The sequence below is a fragment of the Coregonus clupeaformis genome, chromosome 16 (genome assembly GCF_020615455.1).
Source record: "Coregonus clupeaformis isolate EN_2021a chromosome 16, ASM2061545v1, whole genome shotgun sequence".
NCBI lineage: Eukaryota > Metazoa > Chordata > Actinopteri > Salmoniformes > Salmonidae > Coregonus > Coregonus clupeaformis.
The window spans coordinates 3,464,445-3,488,194 of NC_059207.1; the positions used below are offsets into that span (position 1 = coordinate 3,464,445).

The 23,750-nt window shown below is 45.9% G+C and overlaps 1 protein-coding gene across 1 annotated transcript in view; it reads right to left on the reverse strand.

Annotated features, from left to right (window-relative positions):
* The window catches only part of efnb3b (ephrin-B3b), a 93,048-nt gene that overhangs the window by 34,979 nt on the left and 34,319 nt on the right, over positions 1-23,750 (reverse strand). Inside the window, exon 2 of the mRNA XM_045225854.1 lies at positions 6,260-6,555. Coding sequence (XP_045081789.1) covers positions 6,260-6,555 — 296 coding nt within the window. The remainder of the gene's footprint in view (positions 1-6,259; positions 6,556-23,750) is intronic.

The following is a 23,750-nucleotide window of genomic DNA, read 5'->3' on the forward strand; positions in this document are numbered from 1 at the left end:
AGTAGATATACTGGCTCTAACAGATGCCTAGTGTCAGTGCGTCTGTCAGTTGTTATTTGTAGAACGTGCGTCTGTCAGTTGTGTGTCAGTGGCAGGACTGTTAGGGACGATGATTGTGATAACTAATCTAGCATCTTAACACCTCTGTGTCATTCTGTGTGTGTGTGTCACTCTGTCTCTTATCAATGTCATGTTTAGATAAGCCCTACAGCTATTTAAGCCTAACACATCATCACATGCTATGTAAGTGTTTCAATGGCTTTAGATCAGGGATGGGCAACTTTGATGGGGGTGGGGGCCACAAAGAATCTGAACTCATCATGAGGGTTTGCAGTGGCTCGAAGGTCTGTATGCGCACATTCATACCCACACATGCAGTCAGTGCCGGCCTTTTGGGGGCCCTAAGTGAAAAATATTTTAGCCAGCGGAGAGATCTTTTTTTTTTTTAAAGTTAATTTCCTGCAATTCTACACATTTTGCTATGGGGCGTAGAGAAAATGCTGCAGTTTTAAAGCAAGTTTGCTGCAATTCTACACATTTTGCCATGGGGTGGAGAGAAGATTTAGAAATTGTATAACCAATTTCATGCAATTCTAAAAATGTTGCCATGGGGCGGAGAGAAAAATGTGATTTTTTTTATATGATATCTGAGTGAGAGTGACTAACAAAATCAATGGGGGCCCCCCGGTCGGTAATTCGACCATGATTACTACAAGTTTAGATAGCTGGCTAGACTAACTTACCAATCTAAAAAATATTAGCTGACATGAGCTAATTGAGCGACTGACATAAAAAGAGAAAAACTGTTGATGCACAACCAAATTGCACCTTCTGTATTCTACTATTCTAACTCTCAACAGTAAGTTGAGACTCCGACTAGAGGTTGACATGGGAACAGGACTCCCGGGTCTTGCGGGTCCCAAGGGATTCTGGCAGGAATGGGAGTCAAGTTCTAGAGTCAAGTTCGGGACAGGACTGGACAGGATCAACAAACCACAGGAACGGACAGTACAGGAATAGATATAAACATCGTTTTTTGGGCGGAAATATGTCAGCATTTCATAAAAAACAACAACTGTGTAGGCTAAGCCTAATATAGTTTACTTCATAAACATTTATTTAAAAAAGGGGCATTCCCCCCTCCCCCTTCCGTCGGCTCATTCTCGCGCCTCGGTCCAGTTATAGCCAGTCACTTTAGGCTACCTCAGATGCCAATCTACGTCAGTAGGCTAAATGATGAAGCCTTCAATAGAGGAATTGCAACGTCTTGTTGCAGCCAAGGACCCATCATTAATGGAGTTGTCTTTGACAATGAAGAAACCGAGTACATGGCTTGTAAAAAATGCTAGGGTTTAATCAAATAGGCTTCCAACCGGAGAGCGGGACAAATGGCCTGAAGCGGCATTGCTGCAATACTCCCAACAACTTTACCTTCAAGCTCAATTCTTCACATATTAAACTAAACCGTGCCATCTGAGGTGAAGAGTGAAATAAAATATATTGACTTATGCAGTAGCCTACTGCCACTCAGTAAAAAAAAAAAAAAAGTTTTATGTTCATGTTGTACATGTTCATGTTGTACATTTTAATGTGTTGTAAATGTTCATATGTGCGCAGTGCTCAGCTGTAGGCTACAGTTATATGTCAGAGCAGACCCTCCTGCTGGGGTCTCTGTCCTCATCCTCAAGCTTAATCGATCTAAATTTAGGTCATTTACAATACGCTCTTATCCAGGGCGACTTAGGCCTACAGTCAGTGCATTTAACTAAGAAAGGTAAGACAACCACATATCACAGTCGCATATTGCATTACTGAAATATAATATAAATACTTCCTAAACAAACTCAATAGCCTTCATATTTGTGTGCGCAACAATTAGCATGGGACGGGAGTGATCTTTATCGGGAAGGGACAGGAAAGTTCTGAGGTTATAGAACTGTTGCGGGATCAGGACAATACAGGAACATAATTGACAGGACAAGACGGGACAGGAATGAATATTCACTCCCGTGTCAACCTCAAACCTACGGGCCTACAAAAGGGGTCCCGCGGCCCACCATCCCTGCTTTGGATGCTGTGTTCTAATGCATGTTAAGTGGTCTTTTTAGAACTGGTATGGGTACAGTATTGTTGTTTAGTTTATAATATTAGAGGTTTGGATGCAGATGCCTGAGCTTATCCTAAATCAGTTCTTTTATTGACTTTATGTTGCTGTTTGAAACAATAAGAAGAACATGAGGATTAGAATTAGTTTCATCTGTAATATTTAGCTATGGTTAGCTAATTAATAATTCCTACTTAATATTATTCAGTTTCAAATCGATAAACTCTTCACTTCTCTCATCCTCCCCATCCCTTGTTCCCTCCCTCCCTCCCTCCTTCCCCCTGTTCTTTACTCCCATCTTCTCCCCCATGGTTGTGTTAGCTAGCCTCTGTGCTGATGAGTGGGAAACTCAAATCTGCTGGATTTAACCTCTTCATATATTCAGCAGATATAGATTTCTCTCAGTCCCTCGTTCCCTCACCTCTTCGACCCGTCTCCTCCCCGTCTGCACCTCCCTCCATCCTTTTCCTCACTCTCTCTAAAGTCATTGGAGAGTCAATTACACAAACACACAAATGGACATACACATGCATAATAAAACGTATACAAACAAACACACACACACACACACACACACACACACACACACACACACACACACACACACACACACACACACACACACACACACACACACAGTAAACTCATGCATATGGAGTTCATTTAGGCTGCAGTGCAGCACTCCCTCCCTCCTTCCCTCTCTCTCTCTCTCTCTCTCTCTCTCTCTCTCTCTCTCTCCCCCCTCCTCTGTATTCTCTTTCTCACTTCCTCTCCCTCTCTCTTTCTATTCTATTCTCTGTCGTTTATTCCAGCTTAACCCTGATGAATAAACCAGTGTGTGGCTCCCTCTGCATTATTAAATACATCCTCACTACTGTAAACAGAAACAGTGGCACTGTGTCCAGCCAGCTAGGGCCAGAGAGAGAGAGGGAGACTCTCACACCAACTTAGTCTAAGGGCTCGATTAAATCCATACCGCCAAAGTTCAGCACTATAGCGTGTTTGAAATGTAAAGGGAATTTCTGAATGAGCCGACATATGCGGCGTTTACCATGAATGCAGAACATTGCCTATACATTTAAAATCCCACTATAGCGCTGAACTTGGGCAATACGGATCGAATCGAGCCCTAACTCTCAGGTAGACATTTTCCACTCAGCTTTTCCATTCTATTATTCCTATTGGGCTGGATGATGGTTTATCTGTCTGCCATTGTGTATGTGTGACAGCGATGGGCTCTCCGTGCTTCTCTGTGCATATATTTGAGAGAACGGTTGTGTGTACGTATACATATGTTAGCGTGTGTATCGACTTGAGTGTGTGTGTATCGAGCGTGTGTGTATGTGTCGCGCACAGGGAGAGGTGATTGAAAGTGACCGTGGTGTTTCAGTGTCACAGCAGCAGACAAGATGCTGTCTCTCTCTCTGTCAGGCTCCTCTTACTTTCTATTCACATCAATGTACACATTCACTGGCATGTGCCCTCTCTCTCTCTCTCTCTCGCTCTCTCTCTTTATCCATCCCTCTCTTTCTCTCCATCTATCCCTCTTCCTTTTCCTCTACTTCCCCCTATCGCTGTCTTTCTGTCTATCCCTGTCTCTCTCGCACTCTGTTGGTCTTCCTGTCTCTCTCTCACACTCTGTTGGTCATCCTGTCTCTCTCTCTCGCACTCTGTTGGTCATCCTGTCTCTCTCTCTCGCTCTGTGAAAGGACACCTGCATGTCTGCAACGGCAACTACATAACCTCCCCCTTTCACTCATTTCTTTCTCTATCTCATTCCCTCGTTCCCTACCTCTGGCCCTCTATTATCCACTTCCTATTTCTCTGACACAAATGCCTTTCTCCCTGTGTATCTCCTTCATTTATCTCTACTCCTCCCCTCTCACATTCCTCTCTCATCCCTGTTCTCTCTCGCCCTCTCTCATCAGTATTTTCTTCTACGAGGTGAGCAGTGCTGATTTACAATAAGCTTTTGAGAAGCTGACTCTTCAGGATCACTGACTCTAGATCAGTCAAAGACAAAATATTTCATTTAAGAAGCTGCTGCTGTAGGCAGGATGGCTGACTTGCGATCAGTGAATGGAAAGAGGTTTCATCCTCCACTCTCTGACAACAAAGACAGAAGGAAACAACTAGTGCCATCTATACTCCTCTCTGTCTCTTATGGGGACAAGGAGAGATGGCAGCCGTCCACGAGGTGTGTGTGTGTGAGACAGGGATCTGGCATCTGCTTTCAAAGAGGCTTGATCTGTGGTTCAGCTACAGATATCAGGAGTGTGTGTGTCACTGAAGAGCTTTGAAAAGAGAGAGAGAGAGAGAGAGAGAGAGAGAGAGAGAGAGAGAGAGCGAGAGAGAGAGACTCTTTACAACCAAGACAAGTCTCTCTCTCCCCCACCTCACACTCTCTCCTTATCTCGCTCTCTTTCCTTCGCTCTCTACATCCCTCCTCCCCCTCCATCTCTTCCTCGCTTCAGTTCGGTCCAACATTTCCCTCTCTCATATCAGTCTACGTTCCAGCTCATTTAGTCCACTGTGAATAAATTAACACATGCTAAGGTAGGTTAATTACAAGACATTTCTCTGAGGGGAAAGACTCACATCTGAACTTTGCACGCATGCACGCACACACACACACACACACACCTTCTACTACATGTACATGCACACACACTCAGGTAAACACATTATCATAATGGCAATCTGAATCAAGAAAACACACTTGAGAAACATGTCCAGTACACATTAATTACATTAAATAATTGACCCAGACCCCCACAATGTAACAACTTCACACACAAAAACACAGACACCAAGTCAACATCAAACCATCCATCTTCTCCCAATTTTCCACACGCACCTCGTGTCTCTCTCTCTCTCTCTCTCTCTCTCTCCTCCCTCCCTCCCTCCCTCCCTCCCTCCCTCCTCCCTCCCTCCCTCCCTCCATCTCTCTATCTCTCTGAGTGTCTGTGTGTGTGACCTTGCGTTTGAGCCCTCATTGATTAGGGCTGGAGCTGTCAATCGATCCCTTAGTCTGTCTGAGGGAAGATAAAACACGGGACACCCCGGTTGCCATGTCTGGCTAGACATAGAATGGATCTGGCAACCCAGTGGTTCTCATCTGAACCCTTCATAACACAGCATGGAATTCTAGCGGCCGATGTTGTGGGCAAACACACCTGGTCTAACATACACGCACGTACGTGTATACATGCAAGCATGCACCTCAACCCACTGCATATCCTTAACACAAAACACACAGGTATGCATGTATGTACTACACACACACTAAACACACACACACACACACACACAGGGGCCTATTGTGAATGTTGCAGTGGGCTAACACACCTAAGCAGATCTAATCTGAAAAATGCAGCTCTGCTGATTGTGAGTGAGTGCATACTTGGGAGTACTGATATGATACGCTCTCCCCACCGTGCCTCTCAAACACACACAGGCATGATGATACTAGATATAGCACAGAAACTGGTAGGCAAATATAGAACAGAAGTAGCTAGGTATGAGGGAAGCGAATGGATTCGGTTCGTCTATAGTTCACTGTCTCTCATTCTCTCTCTCTTTCTCCATTTCCACTTCTTCTTGGCTCTCTCTTTATTTTCTTCCACCCATGAGAAGAAGTGAAAAGAGCATTAATACACCTGAGTGAATGGGGCTCCCAGGTGCGTAGGAGAGAATCTACAGTATAGCAATCAAATAATGTTTTACACAGAGCTCATGTTTGGGTTGGCAAGGCCATGTGTGTGTGTGCGAGTGCCTGTGCGAGTGCCTGTGTGTGCCAGAATGAGTGTGTGTTAGAGTTCTCCTGAACTCCTGAATCCACTAGCTCCCTCATAGTGTTGTGTGTACTTAAAAAACAACCCAGAGAGGTTTCACTTGATGTGACCTGAGAGATTGTTTTATGTGATACACACGCTTGGCTTGGCTGGCGTTGATGACCTCGTCACGTATTCACACGTCCTAACCCCAAACAAACCCAAATGAAAACAAAACAAATAGCTGGATACCCAGTCACTGGAAGTCTGGCAATAACAATAAATCAGCGAAGCAGAGGAGAAACGCAATATAACACAAACACATGTAAGCAGAACCCCCCCCACCTCCCTCCACACACACACTGCAATTCTCCCCGCTCACCGATGATGTAGTAATCAGCGTTGGTTTTGAACTCGTGTCCCCACAGGTTAGGAGAGTACTCCTGGAACTTGATGGTGAACCTCATGTCATTGTTGGGCTTGTCACAGGTGAGGAGCAGGTTGGGTGCACCCGTCACCTCACACCTGTCCGCCTGCTCACGTGACGACACCAGGTACAGCTTGTAGAACTCGTACTCGGCGGGGGCCCGCTGGCTGGGGGGGTCCGACGACGGACAGATGAGATCCAGACGATCCCCAATCTGAGGGTAGAGGACGTAGCCCTTATCGTCCAAAAACCTAGAGGGAGAGAGACAGAGAGAGAGAGAGAGAGAGAGAGGGAGAGAGAAAGAGAGCGGGAGAGACAGAGAGAGAGAGAGAGAAAGAGAGGAGAGAGAAAGAGAGTGGTAGACAGAGAGAGAGAGAGAAAGAGAGGAGAGAGAAAGAGAGCGGGAGAGACGGAGAGAGAGAGAAGGAGAGAGAAAGAGAGAGGGAGAAAAGAAAAAGAGAGGTTAGTGTCACTTGTAAAGACTAATCAACATAAGCTATAGTAAGTGTTTCTCCATCTTCGTTCGGTGAAGGCAGTTGTTTGTCCTCTTTTTTAAGGACACATGTTCAGCGAGCTGTGTAAACCTCCAGATGGCTGAGACGCAAACCCAACCCCCTCACCTCCCTACTCATCCAACAGTTATTTGATGAACACAACGCTACTACGGCTAACAGCACACCACAACGCTAGTACGGCTAACAACACAGAGCACTGTTAGCCTATCTGTAACCTGTTAGCATTAGCATGATTCTCTAGTAGTAGCAGATAGTGAATGGGTAATTTAGCCTGTGTGACCCAAAATATGCTAATTGAGTAGCTGTTAACATGTTTGGCTAGCAGCATACACCTTAAAGGAATGAAGAATTTCATCCTTGACCCTGCAGATGGTAGTGGAGAAGCTAGCCTAGCCTAGTGCTAGTGTAGAAGAGGTCTGCAGCAGCAGAGGAACTTGGCATTCCTGTTCTCATCACCGGGGTCAGGAGGTTATCACTGAGCACTTACACTGAGAGAGGGAAACTCTCACTGTACTCAACACACACCCCCGCACCAAGAAAGCACAGTAGAGGGCTGGGCTGGGCCTCACACACTAACAGGCACAGATACACACACACACGCGCAGACAGACAGAAACGCACAGGCACACACACATGCACATAAACCATTTATAGAAGGTCTACTATAGATTCCTGTCACATAGGCATTTGCTAAGGGGCTTTCATGTACACAATAACACACTCAGGAGATACTAACACACATACCCATACAAATCGCTTACTGAAAGCACATTCACGTACACGCCCATCTTATTTCCTGCATGGCACATTTGTGTGTGTTATCTGATGGTGGATTGGAGCCTGAGTCACAGTAGACCTCAGCAAAAGAATTGCAGAGCAAACAGCGCGTCTGAGAACTGCACTTAGCGGATGGAGGGAGCGAGAGAGAGAGAGAGAGGAGAGAGAGAGAGAGGAGAGAGAGAGAGAGAGAGAGAGAGAGAGAGGAGAGAGAGGGAGAGAGAGAGAGAGAGAGAGAGAGAGAGAGAGAGAGAGAGAGAGAGAGAGAGAGAGAGAGAGAGAGAGAGAGAGAGAGAGAGAGAGAGAGAGAGAGAGAGAGAGAGAGAGGGGTAGGGGGAAAGGGAAAGGGAAAGGGAAAGGGAGGGGTGGGTGGAAGGGGGGAGTGAGTGATGGAAAAATGCTACCGGGTAGGCAGGTGTAATGGTCAAACCAGAGGGAGAAGGAGGAAGTAAAGGTATGTTTAAAACGGAAAGACTGAGAGGGAGAGAGACATAGGTAGAACAACATGTGGGAAGATAAACTAAGGAGAGTTCTCAAATACAGATGTCTGTTCAGAAACTGAAAGAGAGAAAACAGAGAAACAGACAAAGAGACAGAAAGACAAAAGCAAGTAAGAAAAACGGAGTGATAGAAAACATAAACAGGTATAGAGATGCTTGTTACACTATATGGTTAACAGTAGCCCTAGTTGTTGAGTTAGCCCCGTGTGGTGGCGCTATGCAGGCTCACGAAGAATCTTTATCACCATAATCACAACTTCCCCTGATTTCCTGCTAGTCAACACAGCTGACTGCTACCACTGTTGCTGGGGACACACAAACACACACACACATGAACACATACACATTCACAAACCTCAAATTCATGTTCTGTATCAGCGACAAATCTCAACTGTCAACAGTCTTTTTTATGCAGGAGGATTCAAAGAATTGCATTGAATTCTATAACAAAGCAGACCTTAGTTCCAACGTTCTCGAATTCTATAATAAAGGAACAACTCTCATATAACTGAATGTTGTAGTAAGAAAGAAGTGAAGAGAGCTGAACTTTATACAATTTGATAGAGTTAATCTTTACAAGTAAATAAATCACTTGGACCAGACACAGAATGAACAGACACAGCTCAACTCACTTGCCCTCAGCACCCTGCCTCTCTCCTTTTGTCAGACCACATCCCTCTCTCTATCCCCCTCACTCTCCAGCAGACAATAGTGGCATTCATGTGTCCACACTTTGCAACAGGGAGTGGGGGATGGAGGGGCCAGAGGTGATGGAGGGAGGAGTGGGTTGAGTGAGGGATGAGGGGAGGAGAGGAGAGGAGAAGGAGAACTTTCCTCTCCTTTCTTCTCCGGGGTCTTTTATGAGGGCAGAAACATCATTTTCTCAACCCTGGTCGCTGCCCTGCCTCGACCTTCACGGCTAGAGAAAAGACTGGAGTGTTAGTTTCTCTGACCCTCGCCCCCCTCCTCTCCTGACCCCTGCTCCCCCCCCTCGCCTCTTCTCCTCCCTCTCTCCGCACGCCTCTGCAGTGTGTGTGTACCTGACTGTGGCTGGTTAGATAGCGTATTCTGCACCCCGCATATCCCAGATTCCTCAGAGGCAACTCGAGCTGTGTCTGAACCAAAGCCGGGCACACAGGTGCAGCCAGCGGGACAACAGGGATGTGTGTGTGTGTGTGTCTGTCTCTATCCTTTTGTGTGAGAGAATGCGGGGGGGGGGGGGGACCAACCCATGAGAAAAATCCCTAAAATCCCTCCACAGACAAGCTAGATAAAAAGAAAAGAGATACTTACTTCAAGCCAATAGATCTCTATGATTTGTCCAATTAAACTAAACACAACCATATGTGTTACTAAGAATCCCAAAGTACCTTCCCATTATTGAATAATAAACCAGTGCTCTGGTAGATTTATGGAGCCCATGTATAAACCTGTCTGGGGTAATCTCATGGTATACACACAGACAGGCCCTAATGTACACACACTGTCACACAAGGATGCAGACACATACTGCTCTGATCTGACACCTGGTGCCTGTTTCTCGGATGTCTACTACAGGAACCACAGTGTGTCTGTGTGCTTAGAGAAGTGCTCCCCATTTGCTTAACTAGAGGTACATTCATTTCCTGCCTCTCTAGTATTATCCTGAACTCACTCCGGCCCAATCATTTTAAAGTGTCAAACTTTCCACACTTCCGTACATCTTATCAATGCAAACCTCATTTAGGAGACAAAGTTTATACATCCATGGAGAAAAGGTATACCTAAACGCGCTTCAGCCCAGCTTCAACGAAAAAGGGGGGATCAAAACATTCCTTACCCCAGGATACTTCAACTAGTGACTATCATTCCTTACCCCAGGATACTTCAACTAGTGACTATCATTCCTTACCCCAGGATACTTCAACTAGTGACTATCATTCCTTATCCCAGGATACTTCAACTAGTGACTATCATTCCTTACCCCAGGATACTTCAACTAGTGACTATCATTCCTTACCCCAGGATACTTCAACTAGTGACTATCATTCCTTACCCCAGGATACTTCAACTAGTGACTATCATTCCTTACCCCAGGATACTTCAACTAGTGACTATCATTCCTTAACCCAGGATCCTTCAACTAGTGACTATCATTCCTTACCCCAGGATACTTCAACTAGTGACTATCATTCCTTACCCCAGGATACTTCAACTAGTGACTATCCGGGAGAATAAAGAAACAGGAGCACTCTGTTGCCAGGTAAATCTGATAGATTTATTGACAGGACAAACAACCAATAGGCTTACATTTCATCATGAATCGCCTTAATCGGAGCCTTGAGTAGGAAAAGGGTGAGAGGCAGGGGAGTGTCCCACTCGTTATGTCAATCAAACATGTCAATAATGTCAATACTGTCAGTAGTAGAAGCAATTACATAGGTTGTTCAAACAAGAGTATGACCATTCAAGATTCCTACACATACATTCTACTTGAATAACAATAGACAGAGAAATTAATCAACAAAGAAAAATGTATTTCCCAAAAATGTATTTACAAAAAAGATGAAAAAGAGAGCTGTTCATTCAGACCCTTTGGCTTGACGTAATGTTATACATCCATACTCAGTCTGTAGGGTTCCACAGTGCTATCACATCATTAAATAAAGATATGTTTAAAGATTAAATAAACATACAGGTAACTGCCAAAATAAAGAAAACACTTGACTAAATGAAAGCATATTGAAGTATATTGAAAGCAGGTGCTTCCACACAGGTGTGGTTCCTGAGCTAATTGGCAATTAACATGCCATCATGCTTAGGTAACAATGCCCAGTTGTCCATTATTTTGGCTACCATGGCTAGAAGAAGAGATGTAATAGACTTTGAAAGAGGGGTCTCAAAGGAGCATAGGTGATTTAAAGTGTGTGTGTGTCTCAGTCACCATATCTCAATCCAATTGAACACTTGGGAGATTCTGGAGCGGCGCCTGAGACGGTCTTTTCCAAAACCATCAATAAAACACAGAATTATGGAATTTCTCGTGGAAGAATGGTGTTGTTTCCCTCCAATAGAGTTCCAGACACTTGTAGAATCCATGCCAAAGCGCATTGAAGCTGTTCTGGTTTGTGGTGGTCCAACACCCTATTAAGACACTTGGTTGGTTTTTTCTTTATTCTGGCAGTTACCTGTATCTCAAGAGCATTACTATAGTACAGAGAAGTTCTTTGACTGAGAGTAGACAGAGAGAAAGTTTTCAGAGTAGAGAAAGTCATTGATGATACTTTGATTGTGTCCCAAATGACACCCTATTCCCTATACGTTGGATCATAGGGCCCTGGACAAAAGTAGTGCACTATGTAGTGAATAGGGTGGCATTTGGGAGGCAGCATTTTACTATTTCCATTAAGGAGGCATGGCCTAGATTTCAGGATGAAAAGAAAAGAGCAAGTGATAAGGAGGTGTGAGAGTGAGAGAAAGAGAGATGGCAAGGATATGGAGAGGAATGGAGTGAAGGAGAGTGGGAAAGAGAAATAGAGCAAAAACATTAGAGAGGGAGAAATAATGAATGCTACTGAGAGAGGGAGGAATAGAGAGGTGGCCGGAGAGAAGGAGACAGGGAGCTGGAGAAAGAGAGAGTAGCTAACAACAGAGCAACACAAGGTTGTTGTAAAGGCAGAGTGCTGGAAGGGCTGCTGGAATGTCTGTGGTGAGAAAGAACGACAGGAATAATAGTTTCCATATGGTTGCTCCTGACAGAAAGAGAGATGAGAGAAAGAGAGAGAGGGAGGGAGAGGGAGAGCGAGAGAGAGACGGAGAGAGGCAGGTAGGGCTGAGGTTGTGTTTGAATAGTTAGCCGGCGCCGTGGGACTCTGAAGGTAAGAGTGTCCTTGTCACTGCAGTGCACAGCATCCCTCATCAGCACACACGCACACACTGATCTACACACACACACATACAAACAAAGATCATCACACACACACATTGAACAGCACACACACACACATTGATCACCACACACACATAGACATACAAACACACACCCTCCCTTCCATCTGTCCGGAGGCAGTCTTGATTTCCGCAGCGCTGGTGTCACATCCATTACACATCACACACCCCGTAACCATGGGAGTAACCACAGAGACATGGGATGCAGGCACGCTGATGGCTTGGCCTTTAAAGAACACACAGCCAGATCCTCTTCCATCTCTCTCTCTCCTTTCCTCCCTCACTTTACACTCTTCTATCATGACCCTGCTCTTTCATCAAACTCTAAACCTTTTACTCCAGGATTTCTCAAACTCGGTCCTTGGGACACCAAGGGGTGCACGTTTTGTTTTTTGCTCTAGCACTACATAGCTTTGATCATTAGAATCAGCTGTGTAGTGTTAGGGCAAAAATCTAAACGTGCACCCCTTGGGGTCCCCAGGACCGAGTTTGGGAAATGCTGGCCTAATGTATAAGTTTGGTCAGGATTTTTTCTTGACCACCTGTCTAGGATCCTATTGTAATGAAAACCTCCATAAAGCATCTCATAGAAGGAGTGCGGATCTAGGATCTGTTTTGTCTTCATAATGGACAGGGGGGACCTGGGCCCATATCCACAAAGAGTCTCACAGTGCTGATCTAGGATCAGGTCCCCACCTGTCTACAGTCTTATTCATTATGATCTAAAAGGAAAAACTGATCCCAGATCAGCACTCCTACTCTGAGAAGCTTTGTGGATACAGGCCCTGAACTGTTAATTCGGCCCCGGGTCCTCTTAAGAATCACTATACTGATAAAAATGGTGTTTATATCTACCATACAGTAATATATGGATTCGGTAGCCAACTTCCTCAAAAGTGCTTTCTAACATTCAACCAAACAAATGAATAGGTCAATAGAAACATTTAGTCACCAGGTTTCTCTCTCGCTCTCTCCCACTCTCTCCCGCTCCTCTCTCAGTATGTAGTCCAGTGTAAGTCGGGATGATTTGTAGCTGGCTAAATTGGCCCCATTAAGAATGTCTATAGGAGGTGTGGGCTGATGGAGAACCCAGGTCCTGGACAGGCCTGAGCCGGAGGGCCCCCAAGTGTGTGTGTGCGTGTGTGACACTGTGTGTGTGTGTTTTCCAACTAGGCTTTTAGCGCTCCAGCTGGTGTTTAGATCTCATTCAGTGTGTGTATGTGTGTGAGGTTAAACTCATTCTCTCAAACCAACTCCGTAATTAAATTAGGTGAGTGAAGGCTCGGGAGGAATGAGGGCAGACACCATAGACGTCCCCGATGGAAGGGTGGAGAGGTGGCGGGGTGGAGAGTAGGGATGGGTATTTGAAATTATTTCACGATTTAAATACTATCATAATATCAGGATATATCCAAATATTTGAAATACATGTGTTTTAAAGATTATTATTTTTTGGGGGGGGAGACTTCAATGGAGACTTGCTCGCGCGACTCAAGAGAGCCAGTGCGCTGCGCTCTGCTTGTTTCAGCAGAATGGTGGGGGAGGGGCGAGAGAGGACCAGGGGCCAGTGTGTGTGACAGTCTGTGTGTGGCACGGAGGGAGAGCGAGAAAGTAGCCAAACTGACTTGCGCTAGTTAGACAAACTTGTTGCTGCCATCTGGTATATCATCTAGTAGTGCCTGTCTTGACTGCATCAAATCGTAGCTTAGTGGTTAAGAGCGTTGTGCCAGTAACCGAAAGGTCGCTGGTTCTAATCCCCGAGCCGTCTAGGTGAAAAATCTGTCGATGTGCCCTTGAGCAAGGCACTTAACCCTAATTGCTCCTGTAAGTCGCTCTGGATAAGAGCGTCTGCTAAATGACAAACAAAAAAAAGAAGCTAGCTAGCTAGCTGAAGTAGCAAGGCTATTTGAGGCTATTTTGAGGGGTCCTTATCTAAAACAACTCCATTCATAGGAAACAAAAGCCTACCTGTTGGTTGATCATTGTAGCTTACTCCTTCTCATTTAGCCAACTTCATTCAGTAATTTTAACTCCATTTTGAATTGATTAGAAATCTCCCACTTCACTTGCTACACATGTAGCCTCTGATTGTAGCGCCACTTTGATTGACCGACAATAACAACAAGCTGCAGGTGTGAAATGTGAGTTGTTTCAGGAAACTAGGCATATGTCGCGCGTCAATACTTCACAGGAGAGCCATTTGAACATGAACTTTTTTTTAAATCAAAATGCGTTTTTTGGCAGAAATGCCTTCTGGAACATGTGAACTTGAATGTGCCTTAATAACAAACTTGTTTGCCGTCTGTAAACACGAATAAAAAAAAAATATTATGAGCCTAGTTGGTTTAGCCACTGAAAAAGACAGCAACCTTCCCGCTAGCCATGATTGGCTGAGATAATGAGTGGGCTGGACATGCCGAGAGATGAGTTCGGATTGGTCTGCCATGTAGCACGCTTCTGTCTATAACATGAGCTGGTCAGTATGTGTAGGTAATCCTTTCTAATGCAGCTTTTTTGTAAGATATCAAATAGTAGAACTGCATAAGTGTTGCTCTCCACTTTCTGGAGGACCGAGTTTTGAAATCAGTGGAATTATGATAGCTAAGGAGATGTAGAAAATTCTGGCGTTTGATTGCAAATATGCAGACTGAGTCGAAAAGAGAACACACAGAAGGCTGTTGTATAAAACACCTGTCTCCAGATTACATCTTCAAACTAAGGGCAACCATGGCATCCGTGGCAGCGGGAGAAGCGTCCATCCATCTATACGGGTAAGATAGTCTAGCTAGCTACATTTTCAGATATTACACGTTTCTAATTTTGTCAGAAAGTCATTTTCATTTCAAGTTATCATAAGTGTACTGTTCGCTAGCTAGCTAACGTTAGCTGGCTGGCTCGCTAGCTAACGTTACATGTATGATCTGTGTAGTAATATTATTCGTATCTCTGAGCCATTTGCATTGCTAGTTATAGCCTAATGTTAGCTAGCTAACATTGAACCTGGTTGGTTAGCTACCTGCAGATTCATGCAGGGTAGTAATGTTATGAGTTGGGATTATGGTTAATTGTCTAAACAAAAGACTCCACTCTGCAAGTAACCATTTCAATAGAATGTTCATGATGTCACTGCGACAACTGTCGATAGACTGGCTATCTACTCTGATTTCAGCACACTCTCGTCTGAGTGTGCCAGAGCGCAGAATAACTGACAAATTTACTAACGATCAACACCCGTTGAATATGGCCGTTGTCAGTAAACGTTGGCAAAAAAGCTTAATTCAATTGTTGCCAGCAGCACAGTTGCAGTCACCAACGCTCTGGATAACATAAATACAGCCTAACCAGCTCTGCTAGGGTGAATAAAATGGTCAGTGAGCTGTTCTCTCATTTGTGTCTGGCAGTAGCTAGCAAGCTAGCCAATGTTAGCCAGTTCGCTTGGGTGCTTGACTTCTGTTGTTAGGTCAGAATGCTCGAATCAACCCTACTCCTCGGCCAGAGCGTCCCGTGTGTGCTTTGAACGCTCTGAGAGCGAAACGCTCTGAATTTACAAACGGACAATCTGACAACGCTCTGAGTTTACGAATGCCCAGAAAATGATGCTGAATGGGTGTAGACAAAGAAGAGCTCTCCAGTATGTGTACCAAAACATTCAAGGGCCATTACAAGTTTATCTACTTTCAAAGCAGAATTACTTTCCCATTGTTCCTCAACTGTAGTGTATGATATACCATTTTCTAGTCCCTACTTTTATCCAATGTAAAAAACACAATTTCAAATTTTGCTACATAAGACGAAACGAGCTGGTCGGTCACAAATGTGTAGGCTACCGGTGCGTCTTTTTTTATGGAGCGCACTGCTAAAAACTGTCATTAAACGATTGTTTTACTAAAAATGTTGAATGTAATGGCCTTGTAGGCTATGTAGCAATGTCATATAGATCATTTTATTTACTTTTAGACAAAGCCTTTACTCTCCCATGTAATCGAACACTAATGTCCATTCAGATATTCTAATAACCGTGCACATCCCTAGTGGAGAGGTGGAGCAATATAGAGGGGGAGGGGTGGATGGATAAATAGGTAGAGAAGTATGTGGGCTGACCTGCCTCACCTATCATAGTATGGCTTACCTGTCCTGGGACACAGGGGCCACAGAGAGGGCCTCCCCAAGGGCCACACAGTCTGCGAGTCTGAAATGATACCCTATTACTCATTGAATGCACTACTTTTGACTAGCTTTTGACCAGAGCCATCACAGTATGGTCAAAAGTAGTGTACTAAATGGGGTGTTGGTGGTTATAGTACAAACATTTGCACTACAGTATATGGGGAATAGAGTTTTGCCCAAAGTCTTCCCAATCCCTGACCTATGACTTTCAGGGCTACAGTGTGTGTATGAAGCCTAAACTTTGCACTTTGAGGGGCCGTGAAATCTGAGGCGCCACGAAACCTTAGTACTAAAAGACCACAATGTCTAAAGAGGTCTCTGACCCTCGGCTACACTATGTTTCTATAGGGCCACAGTATAAGTGTGGCCCCTAGACTATGATCCTAAAAGGCAATAGTCAGTGTATGTGGGGCCCAGGTGCAAGATCTTTCCACATGCCCCCACACCAATGTCTGCTTCTGGTACAGTTCTTAATCCTGGGGTCTGGATTTCAGACTAGCTTCCATTCCTACCCCAAGGCACAAAGCAAGCCACGTTACCCTCTCTTTCTTTCCTCCCTCCCTCTCTCGCTCTCTCTCTCCCTCAAACTGTTGATTTTACCGCGGGGCTCCTCAACCCCTGGGTCCTGCTGGGACCGCAACCTGACCACACTCTCCTAAGCCCTTAACCCTCCTCCCTCGCCTCCTGGGGTGAGGAGGGGCGGGGGGGATACAGCCAGAGAGAGAGCGCCAAATCGCTTCAAGATGCTTGGGGAGAAGGACTGGGGAGGACTTGGGAAGCTGGAGTTTAAAAGTGGGGTAGAACAGCGCTTAGGAGAGTATGGTCACGTTACGGTCCCAGCAGTACCCAGGGGTTGAGAGCCCCGCTGAGAGAGAGAGAGAGAGAGAGAGAGAGAGAGAGAGAGAGAGAGAGAGAGAGAGAGAGAGAGAGAGAGAGAGAGAGAGAGAGAGAGAGAGAGAGAGAGAGAGAGAGATGTACTGTAGGACAGACAGGCTGGGCTGACGTCTGCCTATTTACGACTGAATATATATCCACACACACACCCGCTCCCACCTCCAAGAACCTATTCACTCCTGTCAGGATATTGAAGTGTGTCATGCCAATTTCAGCCTCGATAGCTTCGCCAGAATGAGTGTGTGTGTGTTCTAGCAGCTACGTGTCTACCTCCACCACGCACCAAACCCATTTTATTTTCTTCCCCACCAGAGCAAAATAGTTTCTTCATATAAAAAAAGCTAAAATGTATTTTTAGGTACATAATTCATTGAAGATTAAGTGTTTTACTCTTCCATTTTCCTCTTGCCTGGAGACCACAGAGACAGAAAACCTTTTTATAAACCATCCCTACCTGTACTCTTCTTCTATCTCTCACATTCCTCTTTCCCCATCTCTCTTTTCTCTCTCTCTCTCTCTCTGCATCTCCCCCCTTTCTCTCTCCACTCTATCTCCCTCCTCACTCCCTGTCTATCCCTTCTCTCTCTCACAAACCCCTGTTTCCTTTCTCTCGGTCTTCTCTCTCTCTTTCTCTCTCCTCCCCCTCTCTCCTCCCACCTCTGTCCTCCCCTCTCTCTCCTCCCCCCTCTCTCCTTCCCCCCCTCTCTCCTCCCCTCCCCTCTCTCCTCCCCTCCCCCATCTCTCTCCTCCCCTCTCTCTCCTCCCCCCTCTCTCTCCTCCCCCTCTCTCTCCTCCCCCATCTCTCTCCTCCCCCCTCCTCCCTCCCCCCATCTCTCCTCCCCTCCCCTCTCTCCTCCCCTCCCCATCTCTCTCCTCCCTCTCTCTCTCCCCCCTCTCTCCTCCCCCCTCTCTCTCCTCCCCCCATCTCTCTCCTCCCCCCTCCTCCCTCCCCCCTCTCTCCTCCCTCCCCTCTCTCCTCCCCTCCCCCTTCTCTCTCCTCCCTCTCTCTCCTCCCCCCTCTCTCCTCCCCCTCTCTCTCCTCCCCCCTCTCTCTCCTCCCCCCTCCTCCCTCCCCCTCTCTCTCTCCTCCTCTCTCTCCTCCCCCTCTCTCTCCTCCCTCTCTCTCTCCTCCCCTCTCTCTCCTCCCCCCTCTCTTTTCTTCCCCCTCTCTCCTCCCCCCCTCTCTCTCGGTGTGTTTGATGCGGACTCTTCTCTCCAGAGCCAGTTTGATTGACAGCTGGCTGAGAGGCAGGGAGGCTCTCTGGTGACAGATAAGGACATGGGCTCCATTACTCACTGGGCCCACTACACAGTCCCAAACGTAACACACACACACGCATACACACACACGCACGATTGACTGACAGACACACGCACACACACACACAAGCACAGATACACGCACACACACACACGATTGACAGACACACGCGCACACACACACACACACACACACACACACAAGCACAGATACAGATACACGCACATGCACACACACACACACACTTATTTGCATTATGAGCCATGGAAAATAAATAAAGAATCGTATGAATCGAGGAACAACAGACATGACCAGTGAGTGTGTGTGTGTGTGAGAGTGTGTGTAAGGTGAGTGTGTGTGTGTGAGTGTGTTAGAGTGTGTGTAAGGTGTGTATGTGTGTGAGAGTGTGTGACTGTGTGATTGTGTGAGTATGTGTGTGGGAGTGCTTCGATTGTAAACCTGTGATTCCCAGGAGGGCGGTAACACAACACAGCAAAAAGCCCCCCCATCACCCTTTTGAGCATACACACACACACACGTTTAAATATACATGAAAAGATTCTACAAAGCCCAAATCATTATGTTAATGAATTATGAAAGGGTCTAAAAATATCGTTTTCCCCCTCCTTTGTTTAGGAGAACTCAGTAGAGACCACTCATACAGAGACAATGTACTGTAGAGAGATTTGATATATATATATATATATATATACAGACAGACAGACAGACAGAGAGAGAAAAAATAGATGATCCCTCCCTCCTCCCTCTTTCCCTCCCTCAGTTCTCTCTTTTCCCCTCAGCCTCTTTTCCATTCCCCTTCCATCTCTCGTGTTCTCTCTCTTTCTCGCTCGTTCTCTCTATTCTCCGGGGAGAGATGTTTGACTGATTATCCTTCATTCCTTTCAAACTGAGAGAATAAGAAGTTCTCACCAACAGAGCTGACTGACTGACTGACTGACTGACTTCTGACTTGTTGATTGACAGGAGAGAAGAGAGACAGAGGAGAAATAGAGATAAAGAGAGAAGAGAGAAATAGAGAGATCCATAGACAGTCAGACCAAGAGAGAGAGACACACACAGAAAGAGAAAGAAAGAGTGAGAGAAAATGGAGAAGGCGGTAAGGAATAGATCGGTAAATACTGAGAGGAGGAGGACAACAAAAGAGGAGACAGTGCAGGGCGAAGATGGAGGGATGGAGAGACGGAGGGATGGAGTGAGTGATGTCCTGCTGAGTTAAGCCAGGTGTCTGTATCAGGGTGTCACAGGGGAGAGAAGTAAGGGTAGAATAATTAGGCAGACCCCCAGCAGAGGAGAGTGGCAGGTGAATAGAGGGAGAGAGAGAAAGAGAGAGTGAGTCGGGTGAAAGGGAGTGGAGAGAGAGGGTGCGAGAAGAGCGGTGAGAGATGAATGGGAAGAAGAGAACAGAAAGAAAAAGAGGGAGAGTGAAATATAGGGCGAGAGAAAAAGGAGAGAGGGGTACAGTAGAAGGAAGGTGACAGGGAGAAATGAAGAGAGAGGGAAGGCTGAGGTGAGAGAGAGGTGGAGGGAGAGAGAGACACAAAGGTAAAGAAGAAAAGAGAGAGAAAGAGAGAGATAGAGAGCGAGAGAAAGAGAGAGAGAGAGAGAGGAGTCGTGAGATGGACAAAGGTTGAAAGTGAGAGTGGTGGGGAGAAATGGATAAAGGTATGCAGGGATGAGGGGAGGAGAGGAGAGGGGGACCGGGGGTAGATTGTCATTCTTCTTCATTCTCCTTCAACTGAGAAGAAGACAAAGAGAGTGAGAGGCAAAGAGAGAAAGAAATGCATTTTCCAGCACCTCTTTCAGATGACAATGGCTATTTATCTCGCCATCAGTTAGTTCAGTGGCCGAGAGAGAGGGAGAGAGCAGAGAGAGAGAGAGGGGAGAGAGCAGAGAGAGAGAGAGGGGAGAGAGCAGAGAGAGAGAGAGAGAGAGAGAGAGAGAGAGAGAGAGAGAGAGAGAGAGAGAGAGAGAGAGAGAGTGAATTAGAGAGTTCAGAACAGACTCGCTCCTCTCTCTCTGTCCATGATGAGGTCACCTTCTCTCTCCTATCTCCTCTTTGTGTTTAGGACATAGACCTAAACAGCCATGATGCCCTTTGAGCAGTGCTTGGGCCAGGGCCCCTCGGTAAAGGTCAGGGGTTAGAGGTCAGGGTTGAGCGCTGACAGTGTGTCCAGTCAGACAAAGAGCGTTAACGCCACTCTAACGCTGTCATTCACTGACTCACACTCTTTCACACACACATATAAACACACATCACTGCCTTCTTAGTGTACAGCTCAGAAACTCACTCCAGACCCCAAACAAACTCCTCTCTCTCCACTGCTTCCTGTGACATTGTGAAGTCCAAACACACTGACCGTGTGTTCTGTGTGTTGTTTCCAGCTCTGTTGACTGAAGCAGTGTTCTGTTATGAAGCACCATTCCTCATTAGTTACTGCATCTACACAGCATGCCTGTTAATTAACACATCAACTCAGTCCTAACTTACAGAGCAAGCTAGTCCTCTCCAACCCACACACCTGAAGTCACAGACTATCTTTTCATTAGCATTTTTTTTTACCCTGCAAGTATGTGTGTGCATGTGAATGCTTACAAGAGTGTGTGTCTTGTATACATTTTATAATGCATTTTCCAGCGGCAGAATGGCGAAAGAGAAGATCATTCACACCCAGACATAGAATTATTATGTTTCAAAGCACGAAGCCTCTGAATAATTTAGAATATTCAATGGCTGAAAATTCCTCAACACACACACGTGGATGCTTTCGTGGTCTAGATTTAGTCATCCCACACTCGCTTCAACAATCTGCCACTGGTGCATCACTAAATACCGCCTCTACTCCTCATTCATCCTGATAGCCTGCGCGCCACGTAATTACGTCCCCCCTGCAACCAGGGCAGTAATCTCAGTCACTTGTCCGTCCATTATTATGTTCCCTCTCTTTTCTCTGCCGCTCCTTATTCCCTCCTCTCTCTCCCTCTATCTGTATTAATTTAGTCTTCCCTCTTTCTCTCCACTGTGCTCTCTCTCTTTGTATCTTGTCTCCTTCTCGCTCTCTCTAGGGCAAAAGCCTGAATGACCAGCCTTATTCCAAGAACCTGAGCAGGGGCGAGAGAAGAGAGAGAGCGAGGGAGGGAGAGGTGCTCTGACGTTAACGAGATTGCTTGTTAGGAAAAGAGGGACAGAGCGAGGGAGAGCGGGAGGGAGGTGGAGAATGAAGTGGCTGTAATTGGTAGGTTTTTGAAAGGGGGAAAGACAGAATTAGGTTTCTATCTGTGTGTGTGTGTGTGTGTGTGAAGGTGGTCAGAGTTACATGTTGGAGTTCTACTGGTCACACTCACCTATCAATCAACAGGGCTAGAGGGACAGGAGCGACCCACTGTCACCCTACAGGCGCACAGTCTGAGAACAAAGACACAACACCTCTAGTACATGATGGTGTTTGGCAACACATTGCTGTGTTTCTCAGTATGCATGTTTATGTGTGTGTGTGTGTAAATCGGTGTAATACCTCCCTGTGGGACTCTCTCCATCTTCTCCTAGAACCAGAAGATATTCTGCCAACAACAGGAGACCGGGCTGCCAACCACAAACATACAGAGATACAGCTGAAGCACACACACACACACACACACACATACACACACACACACACACATGGGTTGGTGTGAGCTGGGCAGGTTGATTATAGTCTAGGTCTAGAGGACTGTTTAGGGATTAGGAAGAATGCCCATGGAGAGGTAGATAGAGAGGGGGGGGGAGCTGCACAAAGACGCACAGCCGGCGAAGTGACGTGATGCGGCAGCGGCACTATGAAACAGTTAACGACGTGGTTTACCGCAAGATGGATAATCTCTCCCTCTCTCTCCCTCTCTCTTTCTTTCCCCTCGCCATTGTGACATTGTGTGTCGGACTATGGAACAGCAGTGTAGCGGATTGAATGGAATTCTTCCCTTCTTTCTGGAAAGAAAATGAATAGTATAAAACTCCCAATTCCCTTTCAGTCCTCCTTATCCCCTCATATCTACCTCTCTATCTCCCTCCATTTTCCTCATCCTTTATCGTTCCCTCGTTCATGGTGGATAAGAATTGTTGGTGGCCAAGCTACAGAGAAGTGTCTAGTTGATCAAACTGAGTGCTATCCCACTGGGCACCCACTGGTTGAATCAACATTGTTTCCACGTCATTTCAATGAAATTATGTTGAACCAACGTAGAATAGACATTGAATTGACATCTGCATAGCACTTTGTGACATCTGCTGATGTAAAAAGGTCTTTATAAATACATTTGATTGATGGATCTGTGCTCAGTTGGATCAGTTTGTATGGTCCTGAAGGACTTGGTAGAAAGGGAGTGAGATATTGAGTGAGGAAAAATAAAGAGGGTGTGTAAGAGAGGTGTATAGAGAGGGAGTGAGAGATGTTTGTGAGAAAACAGAGTGAGAAAAAGGAGAAAAAGGGAGAGTATGAGAGAGGTGTGTATAGATAGAGGTGTGAGATGGAGGGAGCACTGTGGGGAAGGTTGACAATGACAATAACAGTTACTGGAACCAGTCAGCAAGGCTATAATGAGAAAGAAGACACTCCACCTTTCTCTTTCTCTTTCTCTCTCTCCACTTTCCATCTCTCCCCCTTTCTCTCTCTCTCTCTCTCTCTCTCTCTCTCTCTCTCTCTCTCTCTCTCTCTCTCTCTCTCTCTCTCTCTTCTCTCTCTCTCTCTCTCTCTCTCTCTCTCTCTCTCTCTCTCTCTCTCTCTCTCTCTCTCTCTCTCTCTCTCTCTCTCTCTCTCTCTCTCTCTCTCTCTCTCTCTCTCTCTCTCTCTCTCTCTCTCCTTTCCTGTCACTCCTGCTCTCCCTCATCTGCCCATGAATGTGTTTAATCAGTACATCAATCTTGGAGCCAACCGGAGAAGAATCAGAATAAATCCAATATACAAGATAATTCATTTGGTAAAAACCTAGTGTGGGCGTTGATAAGACACTTGTCATCCGCGTTCAATCACCATCCGTCTGCCCCTGTCGCTTCCATTCGCTCTCTCATTCTCTCTCTCTGCATCTTTCGCTGCATCTCTCTCCCCCCCTCTCTCTCCCTCTCTCAGCCTCAGTCTCTCCATCTCTGTTCTCTCTCTGACTCTCTCTCTCTTCCTCCCCCTCTCTCTCCATCCATTAACAGTCAGATTGTTCTGGTTGGTGTTCCCAGACTGCCAGTCAGATGAGATTAACTCGGTAGATTATTCCCAGGGATTGGAGCAGATTACCAGTTAACCACCAGGGGGAAAAAACGACCCACCCACACACACACACACAAGCACACACGGATGTGCACATACACACATTTACATTTCAGTAATTTAGCATATGCACACACACACAGAGATTAACAT